Genomic DNA, 9,839 nt, shown 5'->3' with positions numbered 1-9,839 from the left:
AGAAGAGAGTGGGTGGACAGACAGTTGGAGATAACCCACTGCTCTTCATCTCCGTGGAGGACCAGGGTGGAGAGGATGCGTTGAGCAGGAGGCAGTGAGACGCCATGAGGGGAAAGCCCAAGGAAATTGAGGCATCTCCTTCCCTTGAGGTCAGTGTGATTTCAGATGTTCTCAACTTCCTCCCTGGACAATGTTCCTCTCTCCTCCTCAAAGGCTGGAGCAAAAATAGTCATAAACTGCAGATCTAGATGACTTGGGCTCAAAATCTGGCACAATCACATCCCCATATTAAATCTGGGAAGCTGAAACCCAGAGAAGTGAGTTGACCTGCCAAAAATCAAACAGTCAAAAGGTAAAGCATGGTTTTCCTGTTCCCTAATCCAAAACTTTGAAAAAAATTTTCACTGAAACTTTTTTTTAAAGAAGGTCTAAGGCATTGGAGCATCTGAACCTTCTGCAAGGACACAGGAACTCAGGAATATGCAGTGACTGCCCCTTTCATTTATACAGAGGCTGCATTTAAGGAAAAACCTATACCAATTCAGTCCTGGGTCTCTCTCTGAACCAGAACAGGTGTGTAGCAGCCTCTTTTCTAGCCACACGAGGGCAGCATTGAGTCACCCACTGCTTCCAGCACCTAGCCGCACTTTGACAGGAAGCCCTTATGGGGACACTTCAGGAATGGGGAGAGGGACCACGCAGTGTCATTTGGAAAGATGACCTGAGGACGCTGGCTCAGGCCTCAGCGTACTCAGGGCCCTGACTTTGCTTCCTCAGCCCTTCCAGTCCTCTTCTCTCTCTGGTGTTTCTTTCTGGTTCCCTTCGCAGTGCCCCACTCCCAGCCTCCACCCACCCCAGTCAAGCTCATCTTCAGAAAACAGGCCCAGTTGCCATGGTGACCAGCTGGTCAGCTGGTTCCTTCCACGCCCCCTCCCTTCACCCCTCTTTCCCCTGAGCTTCCAAGGAAGGGTAATGTGTATGAATGGAGAAGGAGGGGGGGGGTTGTTGGGGGTCTTTTATGTTGGGAGCTCTGGGTTAGCCAAAAGGAGTTGGGCTAGCTCTCCTCCAAAACCCCGTGAGGTGGAGAAAGGCCGTAGGGGTGGGGAACACGAGGAAGATTGTAACAACTACATGGGGAGTGTGAGGATCCTATCCGGGTTAGGAAAGGGCAAGGTTAGGAACTCTGCACTCTGTCTGCAGTGAGGACTGAACTAAATGGAATGGGCTGAGACAAGAAGATGGGTTGGAGTTAGATGTGAGGCAGGACTTCCCACAAAGCATGGGTGGGAGACGCTGGAGTGAGCTACTAAGTGAGATGCCTCTTCTGCCCTGGGAACGAAGGAGAGGGCTCTTCAGGACCACACCCTTCCTCTGGGCAGGAAGGAGGGACTTAGTGGCTGGCATCGGAACATGCAGGCTGGGTAGTTCTGAAGCTGATCACCTTCACCTTGCCTGGAAAGAGAAGAGTAGGAAAGCGGAGGCAGGACCAGGAGTGGGGGTTTATGTGGGAGGTGGAGGCCGTGGCTAATCTGCCTGAGATGAGGGGCAGGACCATCCGGGCAGGTCAGTACGTGCTTGTCCCCTATTCCCAAAGACTAGATTCTCCCAAGCTTTGCCTGAAACTAACTTCCTACCCACAAACATCTGCATGGCCTTTAGGATGGGAAAGATCTGGATTCTATCATTAGCTCTGTGAGTACTAGCAGGTGACCTTGAATAAGTCAGTTACTCTCCCTCTACCTTGGTTTCTTGTGGGTAAGTGGGGGAGCAGTTACTATATGTCAAAGACTCTAATGTAACACATGGCAAGCAGTAGGATTCCACAGTGACTGTGCACACACAGAGTGAATATGCGTAACCTTTATACTATTTTTTTGATGTTTATTATTTTTGAGAGAGAGTGAGTGGGGGGGGAGGGGCAGAGAGAGAGAGAGACAGATAGTCCCAAGCAGGCTCTGAGCTGTCAGCACAGAGCCCGATGCGGAGCTCAAACCGACAAACAGGGAGATCATGACCTGAGCCAAAATTCAGAGTCAGACGCTTAACCGACTGAGCCACCCAGGTGCCCCTATACTATTTTTTTAAAGATTTTTTTTTTTTAATTTTAGAGAAAGTGGGAGAGTGGGAGAGTGGGGGAGAGGGGCAGAGGGAGGAAGAGAGAATCTTTTTTTTTTTAATGTTTATTTATTTATTTTGGGACAGAGAGCGGGGGAAGGAGCAGAGAGAATTCCAAGCAGGCTCCACACTGTCAGCACAGAGCCTGATGGGGGGCTCGAACTCACCAACCATGAGATCATGACCTGAGCAGAAATCGAGAGCTGGATGCTCAACCAACTGAGCCACCCAGGTACCACAGAGAGAGAAAATCTTAACAGGCTCCATGCTTCGCACAGAGTCTGATTTGGGACTTGATCCCACAACACTGGGATCGTTACCTAAGCGGAAATCAAAAGTCAGACGCTCAACTGGCTGAGCCACCCAGGAGCCCCCCGCCTTTATACTATTTTATCGTATGATTGGTCCCCCTCCCTAATTAGACTTTGTACTCTTTGAGGGTAGAATATCGTATGTTTCATTTCTGAACAGGGTACACAGTAGGGATCTAATATCTGCTTATCGAATGGATGCCTCCAGGAACGAATGGATGTCAGTTTTCTTTCTGCCTGTCATAAGCAGTCCAGGGAAGAACAGTATAGGTAGATGGCAGGAAAGGGTAGGCTACTCGCCACTGGGCTTGGGGTCTATGATTTTGCCTGCACCCACTGAAGAAGGTCAAAACCTTAGAGACTGTCCAGTTAACTTTTTCGATGCACAGATGAGGAAACTAAGGCTTAAAGAGCAGAAGGCACTTACACAAGGTCACACAACCCCTTAATGGCAGAGCCAGGATTACAAATTAGAACCCAGGTTTCCTGATCTCCAGCCTAGGTCAATGTACACACTTCATTCTTCTTCGGGGCTGTTCTTCTAGGGGAGGAAAATGGCTCTGTGAAGCCTGGTTCCAGTGTCCTCCCCTCTGCCCTCTGTTAGGCCTTTCTCATATCTAGCTTCAATCCTTACCCTATTCCATCTCTGTTCAGTTGGGTCTGGCCTCTGAAGGCTAGCTCCTGCCTTAACCCGTTACCACCCAGGTGGGAGTAAGGATCTTCCCTAGGGTTGCAAGGCTCAATTTCCTCTCCCCACCCTCAGCCCCAGGAACTTGCGGGAACCAAGGATGGGGAGGGATGTTGGCTGAAGCGCTGGCGCCCCCTCCACGGAAAAGGGCCAGAGAAGAGTTGCTGCACGGATCCTTCAAGGATGGGGAGGGAGGGGGGCGGTGCGGTGAGCAGGGCTGGGAGTGGGGAAGGGGTGCGGGGAGCCCCTGTTGCTTCTCCTCTTTGGGGGGTGGTTATTAGGTAGGCTTGGGGAAGGCGGAGTTTGGGGGGCCGGGGGCGGGGCTCCTGCGCTGGGAGGAAGAGGGGGGGCGCGCTGGCTCCAGCTCGGCTCAGACAAAAGGCGGCGGCGGGAGCGGGCGGGAGGCGGAGCGGCGCCGCGAGGGCCTCAAGGTGACACCCGCCCCCGGCCCCGGCCCCCCCGGCCCGGCCCCCCAGCCCGCCTCCCCATCCCCAGCCCCTAGCCCCCTACCCCCCGGTGCCCTTTCCAGGCCCCCTCCCCCCGGCGGGGGGTGGGGAGCAGCGAGGGCCCCGCCCCCTCCCGCCCCCTCCCCAAGGCCCGCGCAGGATGCCCTCGGCCCCCCACAGCCCCCCGGGAAGCCCTGAGCTCGACGCACCCCCTCTACGCCATGTCCCCCCCTGGCTCGGCCGCGGGAGAGAGCGCCGGCGGCGGCGGCGGCGGCGGCGGCCCCGGGGTCCCGGAGGAGCCCACAGAGGCGGCGGCGGCGGCGGCGGCGGACGAGGGCCCCGCCCGAGAGGAGGTGAGAACAGGCGGCGCCCCTTCCCCGGGCGCGGCCGTAGCCTGGTCCCCCATCCCCCGCCGCGCGCGGCCCCCGCCGGTTCCGCCGCAGCGCGGCCGGCGCCCCGCACCCCGAGCCGGCCGCCGCAGCCGCAGTCCCGCGCCGGTGCCCCCGCCGGCGGCCGGAGCTGTCCGCGGTGGCGGGGAAGGGGCTGCGCCGGGGGCGGGGCTCGGGGGTCCCGGGCAGGGGGAGGGGCCTAGGGGCGGAGCCTCGCGGACCCCGGGCGGAATGGGGTGGGTCCTGTTCCGCAAGGGGATGCAATCTGGAACGCCAGGAAGGGCGACTTGCAGCGGCTACAGAGGCAGAAGAGTACCATGGGGAAACGGTGGTGGTACATGAGCTGTGGTCCTAAGAAGGTCAAATGTGTACAGAGGCGACTCCCCCCGGGGTCACTGGGAGTGTGTGAGGGCACCTCTCTCCCAGTGTCCAGGCAGTTCCCTCACTCCTGGGTGGGGGGCGGCCCTGAGTCCAGGAATCCTTCCGAGTGGTGGAAATAAGCGTATCCCTAGTTGGAGCCCTACTCTTCAGTCCTCTGAACCCGGAGACAAAGAGACTGAGGAAGGTACCGGTAGCACTGGTCCCCTCCCCCCCACCTGCCATGCACACTCGTGCACACACATATACACACTGCACTTGGGCAGAAGCACCTGGGCAGGGGCGGACTTGCAGGTAGAGACCCTTTCAGATGTGCTCTCAGAGGGACAAGTGCACACTCAGGGGCGCACACAAAGGTGCACATAGGCACACGCCCCCAAGGACGAGGCTCCCAGAAAGGTACATGTACCCTAATCTTGTTTGTATATGCTGTGTGCTATTTCCTAGCCCACCTACCTATCTGCACTTCCAGATCTTTCCTCTCATTTCACACCAGGCCCAGGGCCTGCTGCCTGTTACTGTGCCCTTCCTTTCCACCCTCTCCTCCCTCCCCATGGCTAGCCTCCAGGTTAGGCCTGGGGAATTGGAGGAAATCAGGATCTAGTAGGAGGGTGTGTGTGAGGTTTTTTTTTTTTTTGGGGGGGGGGTTCCTAAAGCTAGACAGCAGGGAGGAGGAGTTGGAAGGCACAGCCCACTACCAGAAACCTAACTCCATTCTCATCTCTTAAGTGGCTGCTGCGTGCTCGCACCCAGGTAGGCACCCAGGGTGCAGAGACTGAGACCCTGCCCTGAGGAGCACCCAGTGTAGACATGTAAACAAGTCAGCAGGGCAACCATGGGGCAGAGCAAGCTCCAAGAAACATTTCCTTTTGACACATGGCTGGGCTGCAAACGTCTTCCTCCCTGACCCGCTCCCACCCACTCCCACACCCCCTTTCCCCAGCCACTTGCCTCTGCCCTTCTGGACGTCTCCTCCTGGACTGCCTTCTACTCAGAGATGCCAGTCCTCTCCCTCCCATCTTAGAACCGGAAAAGCATGTCAGGGTCCGGGAAGGAGATGCACAGGGGGCCCAGGGAAGAGAGCGTGGGGCAAGAGTCAGAACTTAGGGGTTCCTGCCCCCTCCCCGAGGAGGGAGGAGACTGATTGTGGGGAACGGGAAGGTGGATGGGTCAAAGAGGACTGGCTCCGTCAGAACCTAGGACTCAAAGAATCTGGAAGAAGTGAGGGCCTCACCTGTTAGGTGGGAAAGTGATGTCAGTGGGTCCCTCCCCACTTCCCTGGAGCACCTGCAAGGAGTCCTGGCTGGGGACCTGCCTTTCCTGATGCCTATCTGTCCTCCCTTGTCTTCCCCATCCACGCCTTCTCCTGTTTCATTGCCATCTTTGTGTCTGTCTTTGGACTGTGTTTCTCTGGGTGCCATCCTACCCATCTGTGTCTTCGCTGCCACCTGGGCCTCCTCCCTCCGTGTCTGGCTCTGATCCCTCTCTGCCTTTTGGGGTGTCTCTCCCTTTCTCTGCACTTCCCTGTACTGGCATTCCATTCTCGTTTCCTGTCCCCGTGGCTCATTCTGGGTCGTTTCTGCTTCTGTCTTTGGTCCTCGGCTCCCATCCCGGTCTCACCTCTTCCCGCCACGTCCCTGCCTGCCTGTCATCCCTGACGCTGGCTTCCACCTTGCCATCCGTCTCTGCGCTGGGTCCTGCCACTGTCTCACTGCCTGTTCATCTTGGACCTTCCCCTGTCCATCTGAGCAGCAGCGTCCCATCCAGCCCTCTTTCACCAAGTCCCTCTGCCGTGAGTCCCACTGGAAGTGCCTGCTGCTCTCGCTGCTCATGTACGGCTGTCTGGGGGCCGTGGCCTGGTGCCACGTAACCACGGTGACCCGCCTCACCTTCAGCAGCGCCTACCAGGGCAACAGCCTCATGTACCACGACAGCCCCTGCTCCAACGGCTATGTCTACATCCCCCTGGCCTTCCTGCTCATGCTGTACGCCGTCTACCTGGTGGAGTGCTGGCATTGCCAAGCCCGCCATGAGCTGCAGCACCGTGTTGATGTGAGCAGCGTGCGGGAGCGCGTGGGCCGCATGCAGCAGGCCACGCCCTGTATCTGGTGGAAGGCCATCAGTTACCACTATGTCCGCCGCACCCGCCAGGTCACCCGATACCGCAATGGAGACGCCTACACCACCACCCAGGTGAGGGGCTGGAGGGGAGCACAGGCCAGTCCCGATGGGAGGGGGGTGCTGGGACCCTGACTGTCCCCAGGGGGAGGAGCACAGGCCGCAGTGAGCTCTCCTGGACACTGCACCCGGAGGGCAAGAACCACCGTAATAGTAACAGCAAACACTAGCAGCAAGGCTCTGGCCTACCTGCATTACAAACACCAGATGATTTATTTAAGCTTCATAACAACCCTATGAGGTAGGTAATTACTATCCGCGTTTCACAGATGAGTGAAGTGAGGCTTGGAGAGGTTAGGACCTTGCCAAAGTCAAACAGTAGGAGCTGCGATTTGAACCCAGGCAGGCTGGCTCCAGGGTCTATACTGGTTAGTGCTTAATGGTTGGAGATGGCTTCACATGCACTATCCCACGGCATCCTCTCACCTGCTTAGTGAGGGGGCTGCTACCAGGGCCCTTTTCACAGGTAAGGAATCCTAAGCTCAAGGACTTGCCCAAGATGTGCAGCTCCTTACTGGTAGTGCTAGATTCAAACCAAGGGCCCTTTGCCAAGCCCAAGGCTCCCAGAGGTGGGAGTCTGCTGGCAAAATGGTGGAGGCAGGGCTGGGAGGCCTCATGGAGAGGTGGAGTGGGGGCCAGTTAGCACTTACTGGACCTTTCCGGGTTAGGCATTACTCCAGACCTGGAGAAAGAGACCTTCTCAGATGAGGGTGACCCCCGTCTCAGTTTTGGGATGGGTAAACAGAAGCCTGGATCCTGTGAGACTCGGGAAGGGGGCTGGGTGATAGCTAAGGTGGGGACAGGGAGACCAGAGACAAAGCCCTCGGACAGGGCGCTTCCCTGCCCATGAGGGAGCACACCTGTAAAAAGGAAGGGCAGGTTATCTGTGGCCACGAGGGGGCAGCGTGGGACACGGGGGACGGCAAAAAGATCAGGCAAGCCCGAGGGCCAGTTCGAGGCCAGCGCCTGACCCCCTGACGAAGCAGAGCTTAATTCAAATTAGAATACACCCGCAGGTCTGAGTTCTGGCCCCGTCCTCCTCTCTAGTCGATTACGCTGAGGGCCTGCGTTGCTCTAGAAAGCAGATGTTAAGATCCTAACCCGGCTCCAAGCGGGCTCTAAAGCAGGGCAGGCTTAGGGTCCGGGCAGGCAGCAAGAGCGGCGATGGGGCGGACGAGGGGGAGCCGACAGAGGCGACTCCCGCCGCCCTCCCCGGCGCCGCAGGTCTACCATGAGCGCGTCAACACGCACGTGGCGGAGGCCGAGTTCGACTACGCGCGCTGCGGCGTCCGCGACGTGTCCAAGGCGCTGGTGGGGCTGGAGGGCGCGCCGGCCACGCGCCTGCGCTTCACCAAGTGCTTCAGCTTCGCCAGCGTGGAGGCCGAGAACGCGTACCTGTGCCAGCGCGCGCGCTTCTTCGCCGAGAACGAGGGCCTGGACGACTACATGGAGGCGCGCGAGGGCATGCACCTCAAGAACGTGGACTTCCGCGAGTTCATGGTGGCCTTCCCGGACCCGGCCCGGCCGCCGTGGTACGCCTGCTCGTCCGCCTTCTGGGCCGCGGCGCTGCTCACGCTGTCGTGGCCGCTGCGCGTGCTGGCCGAGTACCGCACGGCCTACGCGCACTACCACGTGGAGAAGCTCTTCGGCCTGGAGGGTCCCGGCTCGGCGAGCAGCGCGGGCGGCGGCCTGAGCCCCAGCGACGAGCTGCTGCCCCCGCTCACGCACCGCCTGCCGCGGGTCAACACGGTGGACAGCACGGAGCTCGAGTGGCACATCCGCTCCAACCAGCAGCTGGTGCCCAGCTACTCGGAGGCCGTGCTCATGGACCTGGCGGGGCTGGGGGCGCGCTGCGCGGGGGCGGCGGGCGGCGGCTACGCGCCCGCGTGCCGCTACGGCGGGGTGGGCGGCCCGGGCGCGGCGGGCGTGGCCCCGTACCGGCGCAGCTGCGAGCACTGCCAGCGCGCCGTCAGCAGCTCGTCCATCTTCTCGCGCAGCGCGCTCAGCATCTGCGCCAGCCCGCGGGCCGGCCCGGGGCCCGGAGGCGGCGCGGGCTGCGGGGGCAGCCGCTTCTCGCTCGGCCGCCTCTACGGCTCCCGGCGCAGCTGCCTGTGGCGCAGCCGGAGCGGGAGCGTCAACGAGGCGAGCTGCCCCACCGAGCAGACGCGGCTGTCGAGCCAGGCCAGCATGGGGGACGACGAGGGCGACGACGAGGAGGAGGCCGGGCCGCCGCCGCCCTACCACGACGCCCTCTACTTCCCGGTTCTCATCGTGCACCGGCAGGAGGGGTGTGTGGGCCACAGCCACCGGCCGCTGCACCGCCACGGCTCCTGCGTGGAGACCTCACTGTGACCCCCGGCCCCTGGCAGCCCGCCGCCCTCCCTCCCGCCTAGCGCACGACTGAGCTGCCTGCGTGCCGCGGGGGGGGGGGGGGGGGGGGGGGGGGGGGGGGGGGGGCAGGGGTGGGTCATGATGGTGACTGAGGCTTTGCGGGGCACGGCGCGGGGAGCAGGGGCCGACGGTGCGCGGGACAGACCCCATGGGGTCGGGACCCCTGCCTTCCCTGTACATAAAGAGACCGATGGGTGGGGAGGGGATCAGGGGGGCTCCGGAGAAGCCCGCCCCTGTCCTCGAGAGACGCCTGTCTGCCCTACACGCACACTCGAGGTTTCCCGTCCAGCCTTTCAACGGATCTTCCGACTGTTAAGCGGAGACTGTTCTGTGGCGCCGCGTGGGGCGCGTCTCAAGGGCGAGGCCCTCGCTGTCCCCCTGGGGAGGTCCAGAGGCGTGGGGAAGGCAACTTGGGGCTTTCCTTCCATCGCCGCCTGGCCGCACCAGGGCCTCTCTCCACTGCGGGCGCGGTGGTTTGGTGCACAGCAAGCCGGGCTGGCTTCCGACCAGCTAATGAATTCAGTGGGTCTGAGGCCGGGGCCAGATGTCAGCCCCGATGCGTCATCCCCAAACCGTGCAAATGATGCTGTCCTTTTCTGGCGCTGGCCCCAACCACTGGGGTTTCCTTTCTGCCCCTCCCTTCGCTGCTGTTTATCTCGCTGGGCCCCTGGAGTGTGGGTCCTGGAGGGACTGTGCTCACACCACGCGCGTCACTCCCCTCCCTTCCGTCCCCCCCGCGCCACCCCCGCCCCCCCCCCCCCCCCCCCCCCCCGCTCTCTAGCCCTGAAGAGCAGTTGCCCAGAGAGGAGGGAGGCATAACGTGGAGGGCAAGTACCTCAGTCCTTTCTCTAAATTCTGCAGCCTCCTGGAAGCAGCCTCCTCACCTGGGTTCTGAGAGGGCTCTCCCTTCGGTGTGGGGGGCGGGGGATACCCCCAGGCGCGG

The 9,839-nt window shown here is 60.5% G+C and overlaps 1 protein-coding gene across 1 annotated transcript; it reads left to right on the top strand.

The window, feature by feature from the left end:
- Nucleotides 1-3,781: 3,781 nt before the first annotated feature.
- Nucleotides 3,782-8,917, top strand: TMEM151B (transmembrane protein 151B). The gene is made up of 3 exons (XM_039231234.1): nucleotides 3,782-3,913; nucleotides 6,080-6,520; nucleotides 7,730-8,917. The coding sequence occupies exons 1-3, from the start codon at nucleotides 3,782-3,784 to the stop codon at nucleotides 8,855-8,857; spliced, it is 1,701 nt and encodes a 566-aa protein (XP_039087165.1). The 3' UTR covers nucleotides 8,858-8,917.
- The last annotated feature ends 922 nt before the right edge of the window (nucleotides 8,918-9,839 follow it).

Source organism: Hyaena hyaena, unplaced genomic scaffold (assembly GCF_003009895.1).
Source record: "Hyaena hyaena isolate Hyena2069 unplaced genomic scaffold, ASM300989v1 scaffold_55, whole genome shotgun sequence".
Classification (NCBI taxonomy): Eukaryota; Metazoa; Chordata; class Mammalia; order Carnivora; family Hyaenidae; genus Hyaena; species Hyaena hyaena.
The sequence above is the reverse complement of the archived record's forward strand: the minus strand, read 5'-3'. Positions and strand labels throughout refer to the sequence as shown.